This window comes from Hemicordylus capensis, chromosome 2 (genome assembly GCF_027244095.1).
Source record: "Hemicordylus capensis ecotype Gifberg chromosome 2, rHemCap1.1.pri, whole genome shotgun sequence".
In the NCBI taxonomy this organism is placed as follows: Eukaryota; Metazoa; Chordata; class Lepidosauria; order Squamata; family Cordylidae; genus Hemicordylus; species Hemicordylus capensis.
Window position 1 is genome coordinate 106,870,946 of NC_069658.1, and position 26,631 is coordinate 106,897,576.

Here is a 26,631-nt window from a genome sequence, read left to right on the forward strand (position 1 = left end):
GTTATTGAGGTTGTTCACACATGCAGCCCAAACTGGGCAAATGTAGCCAAGCATGCGAGAACCACCAAGATTGTGCCTGATCCCGGCAGTGCTTCAGTGGCAAACCCACCTACAGAACCAACCTCTTAAACGAGGTTAAGGGAGCGACCACTCCCTTAGCCCTGTTTTCTTGATCGTGTGTAGCGCTGGATGCTTTTAGCCAGCGCTGTAGCAGTGACAGACACCTGCCCATTGCTGCGGGGATCCCCACAATGTACTGTGTACTTGCACGGTGCATTATGGGATTTCCGGGGGCAACACATCCCAGCCCCTGACCGTCTGCACTGCCTGGGGCAGCAAAGGATTGTCTCAATGCATGGTGAGCACGCCCAACAACGGAGAAGTGGTCGTCTGCAAGGAAAGTAAGTTAAGCAGCCTTCCCCGCCCAGTAGCCCTCTTACTCAATGCTGAGAATGGGCTCGTTGAGGAGCAAAAAAGCAGCCCCCCCCACACACACCAACCATCTATTTCAGTTAAACCAAAAACACATGCAAAGTTTATGTTCACCTTTCTGTGCCACTCTTCAAGGTGTAGGAGCCCATATTGCATAACACTGGCACAGAAGAGAGGCTTCTTCTTGGTCTCGCTTTTCTAGCCATTGTAGGGCTGTGACCATGGGGCTAGTCTCACGAGCAGCAAAAATCGGGCTAGGAGAGCCTAGCCCGATTTTTGCTGCTCCTGTAAACCACCAGGCTCGCAGGTGAGCCTGGTGGCTTACAAGCGGCTAGCCCGCTATTGTAGCCCTCTCCAAAGCCCGGGTTTGCGGAGTGAGTGCTCTGCAAACCCAGGCTTCCTGATCATGAGTAGCTGCGGCTACTCACGAGTAGACCCCCAAAGGGGAGGTGAAAAGCTGCCTCCCAGCTCCGGGGTCTCCCCAGTATGCCCTGCGCACTTGCGCAGGGCATACTGGAGCTTCCAGGGGCCTTGTGGCCCCCGAGCTCCCCAGCTTGAAAAAGCTTAGTAGTCATGGGATAAGGGGACAAGCACATGTGTGGACTGGTAACTGGTTGAAGGGGTTAACAGGTATAAATGGAGAGTTTTCACAATGGAGGGAAGTAACAAGTAGGGTTCCCCAGGGATCTGTACTGGGACTGGTGCTTTTTAATTTATTCATAAATGATCTAGAAGTAGGGGTAAGCAACTATTTAGGGTGGTGAAATCCAAAACAGATTGTGAGGAGCTCCAAAAGGATCTCTCTGGAGAAGTGGGCAACAAAATGGCTAATGTGGTTCAATGCTGGCAAGTGGAAAGCGATGCACATTGGGACGAAAAACCCCAACTTCCCGTATATATGCTGATGAGATCTGAGCTGTCAGTGATTGACCAGGAGAGGGATCTTGGGGTCATGGTGCACAGCTCGATGAAAGTGTCAACTCAATGTGTGGCAGCTGTGAAAAAGGCCAATTCCATGCTAGGGATCATTAGGAAGGGGGCTGAAAGTAATACTGCTAATATTAGAATGCCCTTATATAAAACTATAGTGTGGCCACACTTGGTGCTACGTACAATCCTGGTCACCGCATCTAAATTCTGGTCACCACATCTAAATGGTCACCACATCTGAAGTACTGCGTACAATTCTGGTCACCACATCTGATGTAAAGCACCCTGGGTCATTTTTGGAAGGGCGGTATATAAATATATATAAATAAATAAGGACATTGTAGAACTGGAAAAGGTGCAGAAGAGGGCAACCAAGATGATCCAGGGCCTAGAGCACCTTCCTTATGAGGCAAGACTACAACACCTGGGGCTTTTCATTTTAGAAAAAAGATGACTGCTGGGAGACATGATAGAGGTATATAAAATCATGCATGGTGTGGAGAAAGTGGATAAAGAGAAATTTTTCTCCCTCTCACATAACACTAGAACCAGGAGTCATCCCATGAAATTGATGGCCAGGAAATTTAGGACCAACAAACTGAAATACTTTTTGACACAATGCGTAATCAACTTGTGGAATTCTCTGCTACAAGATGTGGTGACAGTCAACAACATGGATGGCTTTAAGAGGGGTTTGGATAACTTCATGGAGGAGAAATCTATCAACGGCTACTAGGTGGCTATAGGCCACCTCCAGCCTCAGAGGCAGGATGCCTCTGAATACCAGTTGCAGGGGAGTAACAGCAGTCTCCAGAGTCACCAAAGGAACATTAGAACAGTCCTTAAAGATTTTCAAGCCAGTGGAAACCACCTCTTATATCCATGTGGTGAAAACCAATGAAGACAGAGCAAAAAGGAAACCATGAAGTTATTTATGTTATCCAGGAAACCCAGAGTTAGTTACTACAGGAAGACAAGCCAATACCACAAGGCCAAATTACTGCACTTCTGTGGATTTCCACATAGAACCATATGTGGGAGAGGAGCATGCATGGAAGACCTTTGTGAGACTATTACACCACCCAAATTTCAGGCAGATAGGTGCAGGAGTTTCTGTGCATGCACACTTACAAGTTTTGAGGTTTGTCTTTTTGCCATTTAAATGGCCACAACTGGACCAGTTAGAAGGGGCATAATGTTGAAAAAAAGAACCACCTCTGATTAGTTATCTGAATTGATACATAGTACTACTCCAAAACTGATACATAGTCCTACTCATCTCTTCCCCCATTCTTGAGAGGAAGTCCCATTAACAGCATTGAAGTTTACATCTGCATAAACACAAATGGGAGGAGGCTTTTATTTTTTTAAAAAAAATTAAAACAGGAAATGAAAGATTGCAGTAGTAGTCAGATGATACTGACCTTGGTTTTAAAAAGGGAATTACAATGACCGAAAGTGGTAAGCTACAGAAGTGGGGAGGGGTGCCCATGGAAGCCAACCTTCCAAAATGCCACCTCCACAAATGCATAAAACCTCTCATCCTCAGACCCAAAGAGTTGCACTATGGTATGTATGGTATCGGGATTGGTTCTAAAGAGATTAGCATGTTTGAACAATCAGAGCACTTGTGTGAGTGCCAAGCTTGTCATAAGGGTTAGATACAGTGGATATCTTGATCACTATGTCAAGGATGGCAGAGTGCAGTGGGTTAAAAGATTCATCCACATTAGATTTAAAAATCTTGCTTTAATAATGAGTTGGCAATGAGAGCCTGGGGACAGATGTATTTTCTCAATGCCAAAGTCATACACAAAGAGCCAAGTACAACTTTATGAATACTGCTGTACTGAATATTACTGCATACTAAGAGACAGACCAAGACAAGACACATTATCCAAATTTGAGGAGATGAATAATATTAGCTTCAAAGAAGCTTTTCACATCCATGATCTCCATGAACAATATCGGAAATAATTTGTCTATAAAGATTCACTGCAACCCTAAATCTCCTAAAGTGTGAACAGAAAAGTCTTCCACAAAAGAGCATTTTCTTTGGGTTAGAATATTGGAGGCAAATAATTCAGATGAATCTTTTATATTGTGGTGCTTGGGGGAACTACAGGTTATTCACCTGTAACGTTGGTTCTTCTAATAGTCATCTGTACTTCTACACATATGGACTATGCACCTGCACAGAGACCTTGTTGAAATCTAACAAGCTCGATGTCTCCTGCTTTGGGTGGGAACTCTGCCCCCAGACACTATATGCGGCTGTGCCACTCCTCATCCCCTCAGTCACAGAGTTCAGCTTCAGCGAACCCTGCGGGGAGGACAGGAGGGCGTGTAGAAGTACAGATGACCACTAGAAGAACCAATGTTACAGGTGAGTAACTTGTAGTTCTTCAACATGGTCTCTGTCTTCTACCCATATGGGCGCATAACAAGCAAGCACCCAAGAAAGAGGAAAGAAACAGAGGCAACATGTAAACAGCCAGAAAGAATTTATTTCAGGACAAATGAATTCAACTGAAAATAGATTGCAGGACACTCCTGCCAAATACAGCATCATTACGTGCTCTAACATCAAAGCATAATGCTGAATAAATGAATGGGGTGAAGCCTAAGTGGCTGCCTGACATATAGTGTCCAATGGGACCGCACTTTCAAAGGCCACAGAGGCTGCCACAGACCTAACAGAATGTGCCTTCACAGTAGCAGGCAACTGCTTATGGGCCAACTGATAACAAAGTTCAATAGTGGAGACTATCCACCTGGACATAGATTGGGCTGAGACTTGAAGCCCTTTATGCAGCCCATCGTATAGAACAGGGTTTCTTAACCTTGGGCCCCCAGATGTTTTTGGACTACAACTCCCATCATCCTCAGCCACAAAGGCCATATCTGGGGGTGATGGGAGTTGTAGTCCAACAAAGGCCATATCTGGGGGCCCAAGGTTAAGAAACCCTGGTACAGAACAAACAAGGAGGGAGACTTCTTGCACTCAACAGATCTCTGAACGTAGAAGGATAAGGCCCTTCGAACATCCAAACTGTGTAGTCGTTTCTCCACATCCAATGAAAGATTTGGAAAGAATGCGGGTGAAGTAAGTGGGGGCGAGTGGTGAAACATGGACAGCGCCTTTGAGAATTTGACAACCGTCCTGAGTACGACCTTGTCTTTATGGAACTGCAGGTACGGTTGGTCGGGCCTCAGGGCCCTCAACTCACTCACCCTCCTGGCGGAGGTAATGGCCACCAAAAAGGTGACCTTCTAGGTCAAGAGACAAGAGTCAACAGAAGTCAAAGGCTCAAAAGGCAGCTGTAGAAGACAATACCATGGATAGGTCCCAGGCCGGCGACATGACCAAATCGTCCAGGAACAAGTGTGTCAGACCCTTCAGGAAACTTTTAACCACTGGATTTTTAAACCAAGAAGGCCGGTAAGAGGGAGAACGTGCCACAATGGCAGCCAAATATACCTTAAGGGATGCCAGTTTCAACCCAGACTCCTTAAGGGACAATAGATACATACAAATGTCTTGTACAGACGGATTAAATGCATCAAACCTGTTCAGCGAAGCAAAGGACGTGAAGCAAGTCCATTTGTAGTCATACAACTTTCTTGTGGATTGCTTCCTAGAAGCCATCAACACCTCCTTCAGTCTCAAGGGGAAGTTGGCAGGACCCACCATGCAGTCAAGTGGAGGGACCAAAAATCCGGGTGTAGCACCCGTCTCTGTCCTTGAGACAACAGGTTCGGCAGGACAGGTAGATGTCGCCAGTCCAGCACCATGAGCTTCAGGGTCAGAAACTAAGGCCTCCTGGGCCACCACGGGGCTATGAGGATTGCACTGGCCCGATTCACCCTCAGTTTGCGCAAGACCTTCGGAATGAGAGGAAACGGAGGGACCACACATAGAAGAGGGCCTGTCCAAGACCGGACAAAGGCATCTCCCAGAGAACCCTCGCCCTCTCCTCCCCTGGAGCAGTAGAGGGCACACTGTGTATTGTCCTGGGAAGCAAACAGGTCCAGAGTTGGAACCCCCCAATTCACAAATATGTCCCTCAGAACACCCTGACATAGCTCCTACTCATTGGGAGACCACAGTCATCCTGCTCAGAGTGTCTGCCTGAACATTCAGCACACCTTGGATATGGACCGCCTGAGGCAATACCCTGTGTGCCAGGCACCAATGCCACAGGTCCAGAGCCAGAAACAGAAGGCTTCTCGAGGATGTGCCGCCCTGGCGATTGATATAGGCTTCCACCATCGTATTTTCAGCCTGTATCAGCACCAAACTACCTCCCAGTAGGGGCAGGAAGCCTTTGAGAGCGTTGAAAAAGGCCAACAGCTCCAAATAGTTGATGTGCCAAGTCCACTCCGCAGGGGAGCAATGTCTACTCAGACGAAATCTGTCCAGGTGAGCTCCCCAACTGAGCTCAGACACTTCCGTCGTAACAATCCTGCTGGCTGAAGGTGTTTGGAAAGGACTACCAACACTTAGGTGCCAAAACTCCATCCACCATTGCGCCGTTGCCTGTACCCAAGGAGGGGGCGAGCGTTCTAGATGATCCAGATCCTGAAGAGGATCGAACATGTCCAAAAACCATCTTTGAATGACGCGCATTCGAAGGCATGCTTTAGGTAGAACGTATGTACTCGTTGCCATGTGGCCCAACAAGCGTTGTATGGAACACATGGTCTGTGGACCCCCAGCTAGGAAAGTGGCAGCTAGGCAGCTAGTGGACAGTGACAATGTGGCCCATTGGGAGGAAGACCTTCTTCAAGGTCGTGTTGGGAGAAGAATCCAGGGCTGTTGGAGATTTTCTCGATCGCGTCCTTTTCCAGGAGAGTGGCAACCTCCTGCTCCAACTCCGGGGTGCAAAGAGTCACAACAATCCCGGACACCGGACGTGGCCAGCAAAACTCCAGGGCATAGCCCAAATGTATAACCATAAGGACCCATTGGTGCATACTCACTTTGTCTCAACTCGCCAAGAACGGGGCCAGGCAAGTCCTGAAGTGCCCTGAGTCATTGTTTCTTTTGGGGGACACTTGGGCACTGTTTTTGGAAGGCCAGCTTACCGGGCTAGCCTCCCAACTTGTACCTGAGTGGGTACATCCGGCAGTTTCTACTTGACCATCTGGAAGTTTTCTGTGGTTTTGAAGTTGGCAAAGTATATGACATTGAACATGCAGTACTCCTCATCTTCTGTTCTTTCTGGAGCATGTCATCAGTTTGTTCAGAGAAGAGGCTAGAGCCCTCAAAGGGCAGGTCCTCCACCCTGGTGTGGGCCTCATATTGTAGGTCAGATGACTGAAGCCAGGCGTAGTGTCTTAGTGTCACAGACGTAGCCATCACCTTAGCAGCAGACTCCATTGAATGTCGGGCTGAATAAAGTTCTTGTTTAGCCACTTGAATAGCTTCCATGAAGAAAGCCTTTGCAGGATCCCTTTTGTCTTGCGGGAGGAGATCCAGGAAAGGACCCACCTTCATAACCTTTAATACGGTCAGATTTAAGGGTAAGGCAGCTGGTACCTTGGCCTCTGAATAGATCAAGCTGAATAAGGGATCCAACTCACTTTTCTGTTGGTTGCCCAGGTGTAAACCCAAAGCCGAAGCCATACGGGGCACATAGGCTGTGTATAGTTTGAGATCCTTGGATGCAGAGACAGGCTTAGAGTCAGAATGGATATCGAGTGGGTACAACCCCATGGAAATAACCTCAGAGTCTGGAGAGCTATCATCACTCTCATACTCAGGGTCTGGAGGCACCAGCTGGTCTTGCGCTGCGGGCATCGAACCTGAAGGAGAGCCTAGTGCGCTACTGGGATTGTCCAGTCCTGAAGCTGGAGGGTCCAATACCTGACTCTCGCTGGAACGCCAGTATTGATGGAAGTGGTTCACTTCGGTCAGCTCTATCCCGTGGGGAACAATGTGGCAAGCGGGAATGCGGTTGCCCATCAGAATGTAAAGGAGGCTCATGCCAGGCCCTTATTGCCACGGCTGTCCATACACAGAGACTTCCGGGTAGTGGGACCCATACCCAGGCTGAGTATAGTCTGAGTAGTCCAATCTATAGTCCGGCTGGTATCATTCATAAGATCCAGCATCTCAGCACCAAGCACCACAGGAATACTCTGCTTCCAATAAGGGGGATCGATACTCAAGTACTCTATACCGATACCTATTTTCCCAGTGAAGATCTTGTCGATAAGATGAGGAACGATCTTCTCAATGCTGTTGAGGGGAAGATCTTCGCCCGGGCAACCACGAAGCACCTTCTTCAGGCTTGGGTGGAGTGTAGGCTTTTTCTTCAAACGAAGCATACGGCGGCTCATCTATCGCATCCGATGCTCTGCTGGACCGCATCTGCCCGTTGGTCACGTCGAACGCCGCTACGGGTGAACCCGGGTGCATTGATACTGATGACTTTTGGACAGGATGATTCAATACCATCTTGATTTTCTTAGGCACTGGAGCTTCTGATGTCGGGACATCTTCCGCCTTTTTCTTTTTGGGAATCGGAGGAAAACGCTGACCAGCTGGCAATTGTCTATGTAGTTTCAGCTTCTTCTTCTTCTTAATCTTCGATGCTGACCCCAAAGAGTTCGGGAAGGCCTTCAGTGCATCCAAGGCTGATACAAAGGGATCTCCTCTGAATGCGTCCTTTCACTCGCATCCATTGAAGGCTGAGCATTCAAATGTGTCGATACCAGTACTGGTATCTGGTTTTCGATCTCCACAGCAGCAGGCGTAGCACGGTCCAACAGTACCAATGCAGCCATTTTCAATTATTGTTTTAATGACAAGGCTTCCAACAAATGGAGAGCCAAATCCCACAGGGCTGTGCGCAAGCTAGAAGCCCTATTTCTGTGAGCCTGTTTTGTAAACTTCTGTCAGTACGGACAGGTCTCGACAATGTGGGATTCCCCCAATCACAAGAGGCACTCGGTGTGCATATCGGGGGAAGGGATCTTCGATCCGCAGTGGACACACTTCTTAAAATTCTTTGAGTCCGGCATACACTTCCAAGGCCGGCAGACCACCAAGCTCCATCCAGCCAGGATTGGAGCTCCAGGAAAGGGAAAACCGATCAAATAAAAACACCAAAGAAAAAACGCCACTTCACGAAAATCAAAGAAAGAAGAACTAAGAGGTTAGGAGCGCTCCATTAACCTTGTTTTTTTGCTCATGTGTCGCCGTGGCACACGGCGACACATGAGTAGACCTCCCGACCAGGAGGCTGCAGCCAGTCTCCTGGCATTGGGGGTCTCCTCAGAATTCCCTGTGCACTTGCGCGTGGCATCCTGGGGCTTCCAGGGGCTGGGCAGCTCCCAATCCCCACAGCCTCCACCGGCTCCATGATGGAGCCGGTAGTCATTTGGGTGGCCGATCCAGTCGCCCAGGGCTGCAGGCTTGATCGTCTGCAGGGAAAGTGGGCTAAGCCAGCTCTCCCCGCAGAGCCCGGTATGGTGCTTCACACTAATTGTGTGAAGCCCCTTAAAAGCTCTGAAGAAAAAAACACACACTTTGTATGCATTTATTTATATACTTATGCATGTATATGTTGCAGCAAACACTGTTTTCAAAGAGGCATGCCTTGAGAGTTTTAGAAGTTTACATTAAAAACTCTCTTCTTCTTCTTTTTTTAAAAAGCCAATTACCAGGACTTCCTCATATTGAGACTTGCAAATTTTACAGTACTGACAGGAGACACAGATTACATGTTAATTAGTTATTCATCATTTAAAGCAACATTTGAGGTGAATCAAGGGAGTGACTTTGCTTCCAAAAGTAATCTGTCAGTACCGCCCTCAGATACCTTTGCCAGGCTAAATATTTTTGAAAAATAGTGACCTGCTCTAGAAGAATTATATTGATACACCAATGCTATATTCTATCCAGGCTCTTTTATGTTTAGTTGTTTAGAAGTTTGTCCCAATGAGGATAGAGAGTTTGGAGAGTGGAGTCACAAAGGAAAAGAGAGGGAAAGGAGAAGGAAGAAAATTGAGTTTTATTTACTGAATAAATTTTTAGTTAAATCTACATAAGATTTCCTTGTGTACATACAGCGATAAAGCAACCTATCAAGAAAGACAAATTAAAAATAAATGGCATTACATATGCTGCAAGGATTTTGAAGAGAAAGATTCTTATACAAGCAGTATTTCTAAGGTGGTATGAGACATCTACTTTTCAACTAGGATGTACAGTTTCCCCAACAAAGAAGAATGGCCTTGAGTACCTCTTGGAATCCCACAACAGGTTTTTAATGTTTGCAGTGAACTTATGAAAACATTGGTGCAACAATTGTGATAGAACTCTGTTGGCCCCTTGGTCTTTCTTAAACGTCCTAGTGAAGTCTCTTCATAAAACCTATGGGAAAGAGAAAAATGCTTGCCTTGTGGAGAAGACATTCACCTCTTCCCATCCAAGATCCCCCACCCTCACTCATCCTCTACCTTGATCAGAGATGTGGACTGGTAGTAACCGCAGCTCATTTCTGATATTGGCAGGGTCATCTTCTACCACTGGTCATTTCTGAGCACTGGCCTTTCTGGCTTTTGGGCCTCTTCTTCTATTTAGGCTGGAGTTCTGGTGGACTGAATTACTGTTGCAAAATTCAGATGGAAACGGAGGAAAGGATGACTCCTCAGATGGTAGACTTTACCATCCAAACTGATTCCACAAGTCCTTGATCTAATATTTGGATTTACAGCAATTAGTACAACTTACATGTGGTTTACAAGTATAGGGTACACTGATCCAGCAAAACAGACATTTGGACAATTCTTTGCCTGGAACCATCTATGTATTAACTCAAAACTAAGTAAAGTGCACCAAGTTCATGTGACAGATTTGGGCTAAATAGTTCTGTACAGATTATGGTCAAATATTAACCTTTGTTCCAAAAATACTTATGAAGTATCCTTTTATTTTATAAATGTGTAAATACTAAATGAATATTTATATATGTGCAAATGCTTATGATTTTAATGTGCTATCTGTCTCATGTTTTGATTTTATGCATACTTTTTAAGGTGCTTTGGAAGACAGATGTGCCATAAGCTGGAGGTGGGAGAGGAGGCACAAACAAGTTCAGTTTAAGAAATTCTGTTTGAAATTATTTATTTATCTTGAGAAATAAGCATGACATAATGCACAGGGTCAGTTTTGCAATAGCTGTCTAGCTTATCTTATTTCCTGTAGAAACACAGGTCTCAAATTACCTTCCTGACTGAATAAGAAAAGTGAACAAAATCAATCATATTAAAGAAACTGGGCCAAATTACATTCTCTGCCCATATAATTTTACTGATCTAATCAGCACAGTACAGGTTTAAGCAAGATTAGGAGGATTTGGCTTGTTGCATCTTTTATATGAACATCCTTAAGAAATTGCTAGCTTCTTTGATTACTTGGGGGAAAGGCATTCAAACAAAGCAAGTTTTGTTGGCTAAATACATAAACAAGTGACTATCAAAACCGAGATTTGTCTGTCAGTCATGTCTTTACTTAGGATTAGATTCAAACCCTTCCCTCTTGTAGAACTGGGGGAAAAAACATGTATGTGTATGTATGGGCTCCTATACATTTTGAGGCTATGCCATACTACTTAAAGTTGACCAGACAAACCAAGTCATCACCTCCATAAGAGGTTTGGATTTAACATTTAAAAGAGAACTCAAGGGCAACACTTCTGTTATGCAAGTTATCACTCACGTCATTCACATCTCTGTTGTGCCAGTGAAATCCAATCATGTGTCCAACTAACCCAAGACAAATTTCATTGCCCTGCAAAATACCAGTTCCTAATAAAACTACACACACACACACACACACACACACACACACACACACACATACACACACACACACACACTCAGCAGTATAGCAACATCCATGACTAACTGATTTTGCATTCTGAAATCCCGACTTAGTTAAATCAGGTTTAACAAACATCCACAACTGAATCCATTTTTTAAGGATACTTTGCCAAATTTCAGCCTGGAACAATTTATTGCTGAGTTACAAAGTGCTGGAAAACAGTGGTTATAATGGAATAGTGACAGGTCTTACCTATTGCATGAGTTAGTAAGCCAACTGCCCTATTAAAGTCCATTATATAAGCCAGTTGTGAGTGCATCCAACATTAATTTTGCAATGACAGAAGCTTAGCTGTACCAAGTCTTAGCAACTAATCTGCATTCAAATAAAATACTGCAGCACAAAAACATCATTCCGAAGGATAGAACACGATTACTTTCTGTGCTTCAAACAAAATTCAAAATATCTGATGTTCTGTCACACTGCTTTAGCCTGAGCGTTCTATTAGTAGCCATACAGGAGTAGCTCCTGTGTGTATAGCCACCCTGTGATTGACTGACACTGAAGCTCTTCTCATGATCACAAGCTTCTTCCGGGTCTGTGGGGAGAGTGGGCTTAGCCTGCTCTCCCCGCAGATGAGCAGCCGCTCATAGCTGGGCAGCTAGATCAGCCACCCACACAACTGCCGGCTCTATCACGGGGGATCAGGGGCAGCGTGACCCCCGGAAGTTCCAGAATGCCCCACGCAAGTGTGTGGGGCATCCTGGAGAGACCCCCGAGCCTGGGAGGCACCTCAGCAACACACGCTCACCGCGGCGACACACGAGCAACAAAATGAGGTTAACAGAGCGCTTGCTCCATTAACCTCATTTAAGGGGAGGTTGGTTTAGGTGGGCTAGCTGCCTTGGGAGCACCGGGCTTGGTTCCCATGACCACTGGAAAGCAGGCTTAGCCTGCTTTCCGGTGATCATGGGAATAGCTTCATTATCTGGGCACATAGCTTTAAGTTCATCACTGTCTTCAAAAACGGCAAACTAAATGATTTATGACATTAAAATTGATCAGTAATGCAGACTAGATTGTTAAGCTGAAGGAGTAGTGGTAGACGTCCTGACTAAAGGAAGTTCTATTGAAATTCAGTAGTCCTCCTGAGGTCAGAAAGTCAGCCAGTGTTCCCAAAAACCAGGTATTTCCACTTCTTTGTCATATCCTGGTGTTTTTTGGTGGCGTTGGTTTTTTGAGCAAAATCACAGCTAAAATGAGCAACCCCCTGGCTTGCCCATTTTCCCTACTAAGTATTTCTACATGTAGAAAAATAAGAAGCTGTCTTATTCTGAATCAGTTCATTAGTCCATTTAGTTCAGTGTTTACACTAAGTGTAAACAAGGTTCAGACAGGAGATCTCCCAGTCCTACCTGGAGCTTTCTCACAACCCAAATCTCCTCCAGAAAGGAGGGTATGTGTTCTCAATGCAGCCAGATTCCTGCCGAGGTCAGTTCAAGCACCCCCACACAAATCGGGCTTTTCCTTCCAGATTTTACTTCATCCCAGTTTATGTGTGAGTTTTTAAAATCCTGTTTTACCCCAAAGACTTTGGTGATAAATCACAGCAGGCACTGACGTAAGTCTTCACATTAACACTTCTTATTTTATTTTATGTATACATTTATATCCCACTCTTCTTCCAAGGAGCCCAGAGTGGTATACTTGGTTATGTTTATCCCCACAACAACCCTATGAGGTAGATTACGCTGAGAGATATGTGACTGGCCCAGAGTCACCCAGTGAGCTTCATTGCTGAATAGGGCCTAGTCCAACACTCTAACCACTATACCACACTGGCTCTCACAATAAGAGCAACTCACGCCTATGAAAAACAAATACTGTAGAAAGCTGCCCAGAGGCAAAGAATGGATTTCTCTCTTTGCTGCTCTTTGAAAGCTTTTGGAGTGGGGTGATCTGGAAAGGAGAGAGAATCTGCAGTCTGCAGAGGGCTTTCCTTGCAGAAAATGAGCATTTTCTTGCTATAATTGAATCTCCTCAGTAAGACTGCAAGCTATAAAAGGGAGGAAGACTTCGTGCAGAAAATGGAAGTCCTGCCCCAATGAAGAGAGCAGAAAGGAACACAAACTCTGCCAAAAGAAATGCAAGGAGACAATAAGGGATGCAAAGTGAGAGTTTGAGGAGCACACAGCTAGAAGGGGGGCTGCAAAAGCAGAGGCAATGCTGCAGGAAGGCTGACACATGCTGGGGACTTATGTGTATGTTTTGCGGTTGTGTGGAGTAGGGGGAATAGAAAGCCAAGGCTGATGGCTAATTAAGCAGAAGTGAGTGAGTGAGTGAGTGTGCATGGACTTCAACAGAGCCAGATCACAGAGGGTGTTTTAATTACAGTACTAAACCCTTGGAGGGAAGGGAGGTGTGGTATCAATCAGTTTTTAATTACAGCCGTTGGCCAGCCAAGAGATAAAAATCAGAATAACAAATATAACTAACAAGCCGACCCCTGCACAGAGCATCTGTGCACTCTTTGGGGCCGGCTACCTCTCCCCTCACCGCCCCAGTCTCTGGCCGGGCCGAGTGCTGCGGCTCGGCCCGCCGCCACCTCGCCTCCGCGGCCGGGCCAGACCCGCTGCCTCTCTCCCCCCACCCCAGTCTCCGGCGGCATGCCGCCACGGGCGGGCCCACCGCCGGGCTGAGAGCCGCTGCTGCCGCAGCCAGCGGGGGCCGCCGAGAGCCACCACCATCTGTCAGGCCTGCCAACCCCCACCCCAGTATCGGGCCCGCCGCGCTGCCGCCTCCTCGGCCTATCCTCCCCGTCGCTGCCAGGCCGGCCCACCACTGGCCATGGCCGCTGCTGCTGTTCTCCTGGGTGCGCCTTACCCAATCAGGCGCCCCCGCAGTCCAGCCAATCAGCTGGGCTGCCGGGACGCACGTTCGAAAGGCACACCCAGGAGAATTATATATATAGATATACACTGAAAATTACACACAATAAAACAGTATACAAACATCCAGGATAGATTACTTTAAAAACAGTAAAACAACTCCTAAAATTGAGACCTTAATCTCATAGCAATATTAAAAAAAATGACCACCACTTTTGTGATCTCACAGCTTCTATCCGCAAGGCAATATTGTGTATAAAAAAGCTCACACCTTCCAGGAAATCTAACTAACAGGGGGAAAATAAGTTCTTCTCTAACACCTGGTATCCAATCTCCTCTAGGAAGCCATTGGCCACAAGTAAAATACGGAAGCGAGCTGCTTGTGAACCTACACAAAGGAAAACTCAGAGAGGTGAGGGGCTGCTTCCCTAATGCTGCAGGTCTAATTTGAAGTGGCTTCGCTGGTCAGATAGTCTGAGAGCTGGAAGCCCTATCTGTAAAGGCTCCTGGAGATGCTAGTGACTGAACTGGGACCTTCTGCATGCAAAGCAAGATGCTCTATAATATTCCATCTTGGCATTCTGGCATGGGTCTAACATGCTATAGTCTGTGCATTGGCTACGGCTATTATTGTCAGGGCTGAACCATGGGCAGCAGTTTATAGGTAACATAAAGCCAGGATTTGGAGAGTCAAGACATTAGTCAAAGTACAGGGATCAAAACCAGGAGCATAAGGTCAGGAACATGCTAGAGGTCAAGCTGAGCAGACAGTCAGGAGCTAGGGACAAACGAGGAGCCAGAGATCAAGCCAAGCAGACATATCAAGGAGGTAAGGAAGAACACACACAATAATAAGGAATCATTGAAACAGAGGCAAGGTCTCCTTCACAAAGTAAACCTCCTATAGTCTGCAGGGAAACCAGGATAGGGCCTGCACACCAGTGTTCTCTCTAATTTTTTTCATCTGTGTGCAGAATTAGATTTGTTCTGGGCAGCAGTATCAAGGCAGTGTGTCTGCACATGCATTCAGGGTGGGGCCTTCCTGATTCAACCTGAATTCAAACACAAGATTGTAAAGCAACTTGGAAATATTTATTAAGAGAAACTGAAGAAATATATTAAACAAATCCCAAATACATTTGGAGCCAATCTGGACGAGACAGGAGACAGCTGCCAGCACATGCAATCAGGAAAGGGACACACCAAAAGCTGAGACATTCCAGTGCCCCCCGGCACCACCATCCTAATGACCGCTATATATGCACTCCAAATACTCATCATGTTCTTGGAGCGTGTGTAGAGGGACCATTCAGATGAACATTCTCCCCACACGATAAAGGGATGTGCTAGGAGGGCATCAGGACATCTGCACCAGGAGGGCATTGGGATGTCCCTTTCTTGATCATGTGTGCCAGCACCAGCTTCTCATACAAACAAGCCCTTAAAGAACATAAAAGGAGTCCTTCTGGATTAGACCAACTAATCCAGAACCCTGTTTTAACAGTGGTGAACCAGATCGTGCTTTTGGGAAGCCCACAAACAGTCCTTTCCCACTGTCCAGACTCCAGCATCTGATATGCCTAGGTATAGTATCTCTGAAAATGAAGGTTGCATTCATTTATTTCTTGTTTACACAGTCAGACAGGTGTTATTGACTGGTTTGTTTTATCCAGACATCGAGTCCTTCCCAAGGACCTGGGATGCCAGAATTTTATTATCAGTGTTGTTGCTGTTATTATAGATATCGTTGCAGAATATAGGCTGTTCCCAGTAAAGCTGCTTTTTGTAATTGGCTGATGGTGATTTCTGTGGCCCCTATGGTGTTGAGGTGCTCTTCAAGGTCTTTTGGAACTGCACCCAGGGTGCCAATTACCACTGGGATTACTTTGGTCTTTTTCTGCCACAGCCTTTCAATTTCAATTTGTAGATCTTTGTATTTTGTTATTTTTTTCTATTCAGTATTATTATTTATTATTATTATTTATTTACACAGACAGACAGGTGTTATTGTTTGCTTTATCCAGACATCAAGTCCTTCCCAAGGACCTGGGATGGCTGAATTTTATTGTCAATGTTGTTGCTGTTGTTATAGATATCGTCGCAGAATATAGGCAGTTCCCAGTAAAGTTGCTTTTTGTAATTGGCTGGTGGTGATTTCTGTGGCCCCTATGATGCTGAGGTGCTCTTCAAGGTCTTCAATAATAATTTTTTATTATTATTAATTTAATTTATATTAAATAAATAATATAAATAATGGCTTCCAAAAATGGCTCAGGACAGTTTAGATATCATGGCTAATAGTCAGTGATACAGCAATGATCCAACCTGTCCATCCCCATTCTAAATCCATCTAAGCCGGTGGCCATCACTGTATCATGTGATAGTGAATTCCATCAATTACTTTTTCACACAATACATATTTATTTTCATTGGTCTGTCATGAAAATCAATTGCAGATCAATTTCAGAATGACCCCAAGTGTTATCCAAGAAGGAGAACTTTTTCTCTGTTCACTTCTTTCACACCATATATAATTTTATAAAACTTTATTATATCCCTCCCATTTAATTCTAAACTAAAAGGTCTCAAACACTTTAGGCTTTCATTGTAAAGAAGGTGCCTTCAAACCCTTCAGTAGAGGCACTGCTGGTCAGCTACATGTAAAGTTCTGAACAAATAAAGTGATGAAAGCTCAATGTAATACAAGTGTGACCCTCTGATTGAAATTTAATGAAAAGTGAGATATAACTCCTAGAAGTAAACTATCCCTTAGATATTCTAAGTTAAGGTTCAGAAAGCCCAAATAGAATGTAGTAATTATTTAATATATGCAAGCCCTGTTCAGAAGTGATAAAACCTTGGCTAGTGCATTCAAGGATAGTGTTAACAAGAGCATGCCGTTTAGCCATATGCGTGTGTGTAGCCCTCTGTTGAATGGAGACTGTGTTGTGTTTTTATTTATTTATTTATTGCCCCAATGGGTTACTGTAGGAGAGAACATTCTAAGAAGAGAATTTGTAAGTAGGGATGTGTGAGCCTGTTTGAGGTCGAGCTGGCTCACACTCGAACTGGCCTTGCTAGAGGGCTCCAGAATGGCCACCGCCAGTGCACCTCCAAAATGGCCGTCACCAGCGCACAAAGGCCCAGAACGGGCCGAAAACGGCTTGAAATGGGCAGTTTGAGAATGGGGGAAGGCTGGTGGGGGAGGGGGAGACCTTGGGAGACACCCCCCCCCCATGGACATGGCAGCATCCCCCAAGCCCCACAATGGTTGTAAGTCAGCCATTTTTTAAAAAATTCCCTCTCCCTCCTGAGCCAGGCCCTAACCAGTTTGGACTCGAACTGGTTCAGACTTCAGACCAGGTCCAGCTCTAGTTTGCACAGAACCAAACCAGACCTAGTTCAAGTCTGGTTCTACTCAAACCGAACTGGGTTTTCCAGTTTTGTGCACACCCCTATTTGTAAAGAGAAGATCTTCTCTCAAGAAGAGAGAAGCTGGATTCTGGAGAAGAAGGGTTTATTAGGTGACTAAGATGGAGACATATGAGGAGGGGCAGAGACTGGGAGACTGGAAGGAGAAAAGAAATGGAAGCTTTCAACTATCAAGTAGCTGTAGGGCCAGCACTAGAAGAATGAGGCCTGAAACCAAAGACAAGCCTGAGAATCTGCTTCATTATCCATTTTGTGGAATGCAAACTCCTGTGAGACTCCTCCTGATCAGACTTGCTTTCACCCTCGTGAACAGCAACCTTCTGAAGCAATTGAGGTTGTGCGTGTGTGCTTAATCATTTATACATATCATTGCATAACAGCACAGAGTTTTTTTGTTGCCTCTTAATTCAGGGGTTCACAACCTGTGGCTCTCCAGATATTGCTGAACTACAACTCCCATCATTCCCAGTCATCAATTTATTGTGGCTAGGGATGATGGGACTTGTAGTTCAGCAGCATCTGGAGGACCACAGGTTGGGAATCCCTGTCTTAATTAATTTCTGTGTTGGTCTCTGGAGTGTGGATTCAGGGATAAATAGTAAAAGGGTATACCAGCTAGCCTCTACCTCCTCTGAGCTAATCTGCTCTTAAAACCATGGATAGTATCCATGGAAAGCAGAAGGCACATTTTAAGAAAAATGTGCTTCTGTATCTAGATACACCATCCATGGTTTTATAACTTTTGAATAGGTCTACAGTCTACACATAAGCAGCTTCAGATTTAAAAATTTAGCTTTTTATTTTCGGAAGGATCTTCTTCTGTGATACCCCGAATTCTGAAATGGGCCAGAGATGTCCCATTTGAATGCTAGTTTGTAGTCTGTTAAGAGCAGGACGTTTCTGCAGTGCCTCTAAAACTTTGAATGACATTCCCTGGGAGGTGCACTTAACACCTGCTTTTAAGCAGGTGTTATTAACATGCTTTCTCCCCACCACCACCACCTTTGGCAGGGTTGTCCTTAGAGAGCCCTGGTGGGGTGGGGGGCCTGGGGCAAACCAGCCAGTGCAGGGCCCCCTTCTAATTAATTCTAATAGGGGTTAAAAGAGTGGAGCCCAGGGCAGTCGCCCTGCTTGCCATGCCCTAAGGACAGCCTTGACCTTTGGAAAACTCTTTTCTGGAAAGTAATATTGCTGCTGCTTCAATCTGATTTAGGTTATTCAGTTTGATTTTTAAGGTGCTTTAATTTGGTTTTAAATTTTTATTTTATAAATTGCCTTTTATTCTATAAACTGTCTTCAGAACTTTTGTTGAAAAGGGTTATGTAAATATTTTAAGTTAAATAACAACAACAGCACTTAGAAAGACAGAATACTGGCACCTAACTCCAAAACATGTGTACCATGTCTGCTTGTGAAACTGGCATAATGTCATGCTTCATGCATCTGCAGTGAAGTTTTACAGTTAAGGCTGCAATCCTCCGTTTGTGTTTCTTAGAACAGACCCATTTAACTTGCAGTGGGATTTAATTGCAAGTAAGCATACATCAGACTAGGCATTAGGCAGCATGCCATCATCATATTTTTCAAATCTGGCTTGCAAGTTATGAACTATCAGTTCCCACATAGTAAACTCAAATTTTTAGAACATGTAAAATCAAGGGCGAGAGATCCTCATTTTAAAAATACAATTTCTATGGAAACAGATTATTTTAAGCAAGAAAAGCCTACAGTAGCTTGTAATCCAAGCATCCCATAATTATGATATAGCTTCTGCTAAACCAACTTTTTAAATGCGGTCTTCTGCCTTGCAAGCAAACTTGGCAAAGCAATGGGTTACTTGAGAGAAATATGTGAGCAGACCACCCAGTCAAATAAGGGAGAAAAATCATCCTGACCTTCTTCATTCAAAATCCATGGCAGAGATGTGAATTCTGATTCATAGCCACAAGGGCTGTCTTCAAAGGCACAAGAGCCAGCAGAGAGTTCAACGGCTCCAGCAAACTGCAGCGCTAGAGAAGAGGACAAAGCAAGCTCAGTTCATAACGGGCACAAAGCAGCCTTGGAATGAAAGGCACTGGGTCACAACTCTTGGCTCTTCAGGAAAGCAGGCATGGCAGCTTCGCCCAGGGGAGCCAGCATCAGTCCAACGGGGCTGCTGCTGCTGCTGCTGCTGGTGGTGGCGGAACCTCACCTGTTGCATTCCCCGACCCTTCTTGCGAATGCTAATACCCTCTCCCTGGCGCGAGGGAAGATACCACCAGCGCCGCCGCAGCAGCTCCCATGGAAAGCGCGAAAACAACCCACGTCTGCAAGAGATGAAGCGACTCGGCTGCTCCCGCCGCCGCCGCCGCCCCTTCCTCCCCGCCACCCACCACCCCTTACCTTGCACGGTGAAGACACACAGCAAGATCATAGCGGCCCTTGGCAGTGAGGGAAACAATGCGGCTCTTGGGTGCTGAGGTAATGGAAGCAGGCCGGCCGGGGGCGGGCTGGAGGAGACAGAGCGGGGCAGAGAGAGCTGCTTCTGGATGCAGCTGCTTCTTGTCAAGAGGTAGGTGCGATGTGTACATGAAAGTCTTGGAGCACCAGGAGGGCACTGAAGGGGAAGCAGCAGCAGCAGTTAAGAGAGGCGAGAGGGGAGCGGGAGGGCTGCGCCTGGAAAGACAGGAGGCAGGCGGCCAACTAGACAGCTGGTCCCAGGCTCAAGTGGGAGGAGGGAGGGGCTTCTCAACGTTTTTCTTAGGGCAGACACTCACTGAGGGAAGCCCTGCTGCAGCTTCCAAGAAGTAGCCCTTCTTCTCCTCCCCTCTCTCAGGCAGCCACTGGCAAGCAGCTCTAGGGGAGGAGGTGGGATGCTTCTCGTTTTCCAAAGAGCGAAGGCTGTCGCTCAGAATTGTATACAGCCAGGGATGAAAGTGGAATTCTAGCTGTAAGGGTCTCCCCAGGCCCACACTGCTTCTTAAGCCCCATAGATGTACAGTTGTTGCCACTCACCTGTTCAAAGGGATCCAGAGCTCTTTGCTTCAGGCAGCACTTGTGTTGCTGGGATTCACTGAACGTGTCCAGTGCTCAACGGACAATGTTCTGCAGTGGAGAAAATGGGATTTGCCTCCTCCTTATGGGAAACATCTATATTGGGCAGCAGTGATATAGGAAGGTGCTGAAAGGCATCATCTCACACTGCGTGGGAGATGGCAATGGTAAACCCCTCCTGTGTTCTACCAAAGACAACCACAGGGCTCTGTGGGCACCAGGAGTTGACACCGACTTGACGGCACACTTTACTTTATCCCCAGCTAACAAGTCCACTTGCTATCTGGAATTTAGCATGGAATGTGGTTGTTTGAACATCAGGTACCCATGACTTGACATCATAGGTGACATGCCTCCCTGCAATTTGGTGAATTGTTTCAAAGTTTAATTTTGGCTTTATAGTATTCTCTAATTTGTTAGGGACTCCACTGTAACAACGCAGCACAGCAGTACATGGCTTTTTAAGATTGTCTCTCAGCATATATTCCCCCCCACACACACACCCCTTTTCTTTTAACCAACAAACAGGAATAGCATACTCCTCCCACTATTCCCTCAAAGGCGTGTGCATCGGGCATAACCAGTGGCAGGGCAGGCAGGGCACGTGCCCTGGGCGCCACTTTGGGAAGGGGCGCACCAAGGTGCCATGACCCCGCCCCCACCCAACTCAATGTATAAATTTTTTGTAATCAAGCAGCGGCGCCGACGCAGCGCCCCCTCCTCCCCGCAAGCTCTTGTTTCTGGCTGGCCTGGGCGCCTCACTGCCCACGAGTCTGTTCACCCCACCCGATTTATTTTTCAAGCAGCCGTGCCAGCATGGCGCCCCCACCCCCCACCTGGCTCCGGCTGGCTGGGCGTTTGTTTCTCACTGCCTGTGGCATTGTTGGTCAGCATGATGACCTCGGAGTCCTCGTCCTCCCCTCCCTCCACTCTGACTCGTCGCACGCATGCTCCGCTCAAGTTGATCCTAGCACGCACGTGCTGTAGAGAAGCAACGAGGAGAGGACGACGAGTGTTGCCTGCCTGCCTGTTGCTGCTGCTCCGAGTCCCGTGGAAAGGAAGAGGATCTGCTTGGCCAGCACAGCAACATCACCACCACCACCACTACCACTAAAGTTTTCACAGGGGGATCAGAGGTGTGTGTGTGTGTTTTTAATTTTTTATTACTATACAATGAATGAATGAATGTATCTCTTTAATTGTTTAAAATGCCGGAGCTGTGGGCTTGCTTTGGTTCGAGAGCTGCTGGCTAGCTTGTTATTTGCTGGGGCCGCCGGGGGTGTCTCGGGCTGGCAGGGAGTGGCAGAGGCTGGGCATCTGGAGGGTGGGGGGGCGGCCTCCCCACCCCGAGTTGAAAAAAGTGGCGGCGGCGCGGGCCGCAGCATCATGGGCCACGCTGCCGCTGTGCTGGGGCGGCAGAGAGCGGCATGGCCTCTCCCTCCCCCTCCTCCTGCCCTTTCCCAGTGGGTGGTTGGTCGGCCTGGCCTCGGAGCGCCCTCAACACTCCAGCGGCCTCCACCCGGCCCCCATCCTGAGTCCTGCCCTTCGCTGGGCCCTGGGTCCTTCTTCCCATCCCCCAAATCCCACTGACTGGCGCGGGCTGCGACGGATCCCAAAGCAACGCCGAGGCCTGCTGCTGTGTCTGGGCCCGGCGCGTCGCTTTCTTCAGCTGTTATGGTGGTGTGGGGCGGGCTGGGCAGCCGGGGGGGTGAGGGTTAGCAGGCCAGGGGTCCTCCTTCCACCCTGGCGGCGGGGGCGGCGGATGTATGACTGGAGCGACGCTGAGGCCTGCCATTCAGCCCAGCGTCGCTTCTCAACTGCGCAGCGCACCTGCGCAGTTCAGTCTATTAAGTAATATTGGAATTGTTTTCTTTTGCTTCGAACTTTGATGTATTAAAGCTATTGCTTAAAGATGGCGAGAATATGGATTCCAGTTGCAACAAGTGTAACATTTGTAGCACTTGCCCATCGTGTGTACTAAAAATTCTGGCATCCAACAGACTTCATGACAAGGCATATGATAACCTTTATGAACTGTATAAAGTCATCTGCACACTATCAGTTACTCAAGTCCAATGTGAGAGGACATTTTCAAAGCTAAAGATCATAAAGACAAGGCTAAGAAATTCACTGTCTGAGGAGAACTTGGAATCATACATGTTGCTATCCATTGAAAAGGAATTGTCAGATGAATTGGATGCAGAAGCAATTATTGACAGATTCGCACAATCATCTAGTGAACTCAAAAGATTGCTCTTAATATAGTGGACTGCATGCAATATGCTTTTGAACTACCTGTTAATGTGTAAAATGTTCAGTACAAGCAAACTATTTAAAAATATCCACCATTTATTTTTAAAAAAATTAAAAATTAAATTATAACAATCTGTACTGTATACTGCCAATAATATGTACAGTATATGTACACTGTAATTACTAAAAAATATACATTTATTTCACAAAAATTTTAATTGTACCTTTTTTCCACTTATGTATTTTTGAAAATTTTATTTATATCTTATAAAAAGTAAATGATAGCCTTATAGTTGTGGATGGGCCCCCTTTGTCTCCTGGCAACCAATATTCTTAGACCCAGTTCGCCACTGCTGAAGTGTGTATATGCATTTTAAATTATGTATTTCCATCTCCAGCCTGTATTACAACACTGAGTAGTTATATCTTCCTGCCTAAAATGTGATCTTTACATCCTTTATAGAACTATACTAACCGCTTTGCACATTCTAGATAGTTGCCTTTTCTTTGAAAGGGGGACAAAAATATTGGATGAGTCAGTTTTGTTTCTCAGTGTATCTACATTTTCAAGTTCTCATTGCCTAGCACCAAAGATAAACAGGAACCCGGCTTTGAGATAAAAGGCACCCAGCCGGACTAGTTTATGTTTGCCATTTGGCCAGCTTGAACTACAGACTCTCCCACAAACCACAAAACAAGTGCATATTCAGTTGTCTCCAACACTGCCTCTTTATTCATATCTATTTAAACCTGTTGTTCAAAGCCCAGCCCACTCTATTTAGATCTTTACTGGATATTCCACATAGACCAGGTTTTTGGGATGATGCACTGTGCTGGCATCTGTCCTGGATCTCCCACTTAGCCAACTCTTGCTTAGGGCAAAACAAAGCAGACATCTGCTTCAAATGTATATATAATATAGTGTCTATTTTAATGAACAAGACTGCAGTTCTGCCAAATACATTCAGGAAACTGGATACAAGTTGTACTATGAACTGAAGATGAATTATGAATATGCCTGAATCTCTCACTTGCCCATGTATATGTCACGTGCAATTATGAATGAGAATTGAGTGAAAAGTGATAATTCCAGTATTTATATTTCCCTCTTCTCTTCTCTAAGATAAAATGAGTTAAAGACATCTTCCTCTCCAATAGAGCTGCCTCCTAAAGTTGGTAAAAAGATGTACCACTAGTAGAAATATAGACTAAAAAGTGAACTTGCTAGTGAGAGAGAGAAGAATATTCTCAGTTAATCTCTGTATTAACACATTTGGCTATATATAAAGAAGCAACAGTTTCCTGGCTTTTTGCATGGGATGCCAGATGACCCACAAAACAGAATGTTGTGCGTGTACATGGAGGATCATACACCCATTTCCCATCACATTACTGTCAAGAACAGCAAAAGTGGAAAGAAAAAATATCCAATGACAGACTTTCAGATGTGGAAGGGGAAACACTTGAGTGTTCTTGTATAAAGCTGAGATGATATTGTACCGATAAATTCTCACAAAAGATGCAATTGTAAGCTTATGAAAAAAAGTAATCACTCTGTATGCATCCAAGGACAACAATAAGTAGCAGCATCATAGAACTAAGGATTGACATATGCAGTGGCACAAATAGTGATATGCCACTGCAGTATGATCTTATGCGTTGGAACAGCATATAGCAAGGCAGCTCAGTCCTGCTTCCAGAAAACCTCTATTGCTCCCTTCAGCCCCTAAGGCTCATAGAATGCTTAGCATGAGAAAGAGAAAGACTCTCATTCATCTCTTCTAGTGTAGCACAGCATAGCAGTGTAGGGCCAGTAATAAACCATCAGTTATAAATACACATGAACAGGTTACATTGACCTACGGAGGTTATGCACGTCTTCTACGTGACACCAGAAGCATGTATTGAAAAAAGTTTGCTGAAGCTGTTTGGAACCAAACTCTTGCACCTTTCTGCAAATAATAAAATAGGCTGCTTTGTCTCATCATCTTGTGTAGTATATTGGTTTAGAGTCAACTATGATCTAATGTGTGCACAATGCCAGAACTGAATCAGTTGCAAACACAAGCCTGAGCAGCAAAGCAATGATGAAAAACTCGAACCATTTGGTTGTAACTGTTAACATCTTCATTTGTAGAAGACCAGCTGAAATCTATGTGATTTCATCTATAACTGGGTGCAATATTTCCAGCTCTGACAACAAAAGAAAACTATTTCACTCATGCAGGTTTGTTTTAATTGCTTTTTTAAAATTATTATTCAGAAGGTAAGGCTTCAATAACCTTAGTTAAATACATGCATCTGATGTCTGTTTGAGATGTGTTGTACAATTTGGCCCACTAGACATTTCAGAGTTGGAGAGTCCGCACATAATTTCTACCTTAAGGAAACTGGTTTGCTGAATTTTCCATCACCCACATCTTAGTGGATCTTGCACAGGGTAATTTCCTAGTGTATGGTACCTTAATCTACAAACAAATGCTATTTCAGTTCTGCCCATTTCTTGTCCAGTTTATTGGTATTTGCATGCTATTATTTGAGTTGCATCTTTAAAATGGTCTTACAGCCATGCAACCAGTCAAGTATGCTACAACTGCATTTTTTGCTTTTCACAATACTTATGCAGATGCAAGCAGCTATACAACCAGGCAAGTATGCAACAATTGCATTTTTGCTTTTATATAGTAATTATGCATATCCTTGGAAAACCATCCAATTTTCCTGCATGACAAATGAAAACAAATGTAATCTGTAACAAATGTATTTGTCATGCTTGGGAGGGACCCAGTGCTTCTTTGCGGGAGCGGGTCTTCTAGTAGTCAAGCAACAGGGATATAGTTCTGCCTGGGTAGATCTTTCCATGACAAACAAGGGAGTCAGGCAATGGCTTCTAATTGAGGGATGAAGCAGATGCTTAGTCAAGACATCAAGCTAATGACAGATGGGAATGAGGCAAGATGATGAGTCCAAGATGCACACAGGAGGTACTTCATTGCACATAATATTCTGGGAAGAAGAGGTTGTATAGGAAAATGGAAGGTCATTGACTAATCATGTGAGGAACTGTGGAGCAAGGCAAAGGATTGATGAAAGTGCTTGGGGTCCAGGAGATCTGTCATTTTCACAGGAAAAGTGGTGTCTCCAGAACAAGATATTGTACTATACTTCAGTCTGGGATGCCCATAGCTGATTGTCCTGACACCATTACACAATTAATTGTGCAGAAAAGTACTATGAAGCTAGATTAAGGCACTGGTCTAATCCACATTTACAAGCCTCAATCAGTGCAGTGGGACATCCATCTGAGTAAACATTAATAGGATTGGTCTGCCTATTTAAGTGAAACTAGGAGGCCTCCCACTGTATTATGAAGATCAGTTCACATAGTTGATTCTATTCTTGCACTCCCAAATGAAGAGGCAGACCTCAAACTTTACAAAATATTTTTAGTGAGCCCTTCTAGACAGCTGAGCTGGCAAACTTTCTTTAGACTAAACCTTATAAAAAATGGGCTTATTTTCTTTGATTAACAGGAGCCAGAATTCCAGAAAAGCTAATAACTCTTAAGGGATTTCCCTTGGTTACATTTTTAAATTATATTTTGATGTTCTATAAATGGAATAGTCTCAGATTTTCCTCCTGTGGGGGAAGATGGGAATTCCGTACAAATTTATTAGGTCCAGATTAATTCCCCGATCATTTACAATTATTTGCTTTCTCATGGATTTGTTCCAGTGAGACTGATTTATGGATTTGATTTGTAGTACACTCAATTTTTGAGTGAGCCAAACAGCTTCATCTGGGTTTCTTTCCCTGCTGAATAGAAGA

General features: G+C 45.2%; 1 protein-coding gene and 1 long non-coding RNA gene across 4 annotated transcripts in view; one reads left to right on the forward strand and one right to left on the reverse strand.

The window, feature by feature from the left end:
- MAMDC2 (MAM domain containing 2) overlaps window positions 1-20,222 on the reverse strand; it is a 102,711-nt gene extending 82,489 nt beyond the window's left edge. The window contains exons 1-2 of one of the 2 annotated variants that reach the window (XM_053297078.1): window positions 19,900-20,213; window positions 19,413-19,526 (exon numbers count right to left, since the gene is read on the reverse strand). In XM_053297078.1, the coding sequence (XP_053153053.1) occupies window positions 19,413-19,526; window positions 19,900-19,930 (145 nt within the window). In that variant the 5' untranslated portion in view covers window positions 19,931-20,213. Of the gene's footprint in view, window positions 1-19,412; window positions 19,527-19,899 lie in introns of both variants that reach the window. The other variant, XM_053297080.1, reaches the window with a different exon arrangement.
- Window positions 19,509-22,946, forward strand: LOC128345296 (uncharacterized). Of its 2 annotated transcripts, none has more exons than XR_008316368.1 (3): window positions 19,509-20,068; window positions 21,354-21,686; window positions 22,450-22,946. It is a non-coding gene; the product is annotated as an uncharacterized LOC128345296 (long non-coding RNA). The 2 variants fall into 2 exon arrangements; XR_008316367.1 differs by having other exon boundaries at window positions 21,442-21,686.
- The last annotated feature ends 3,685 nt before the right edge of the window (window positions 22,947-26,631 follow it).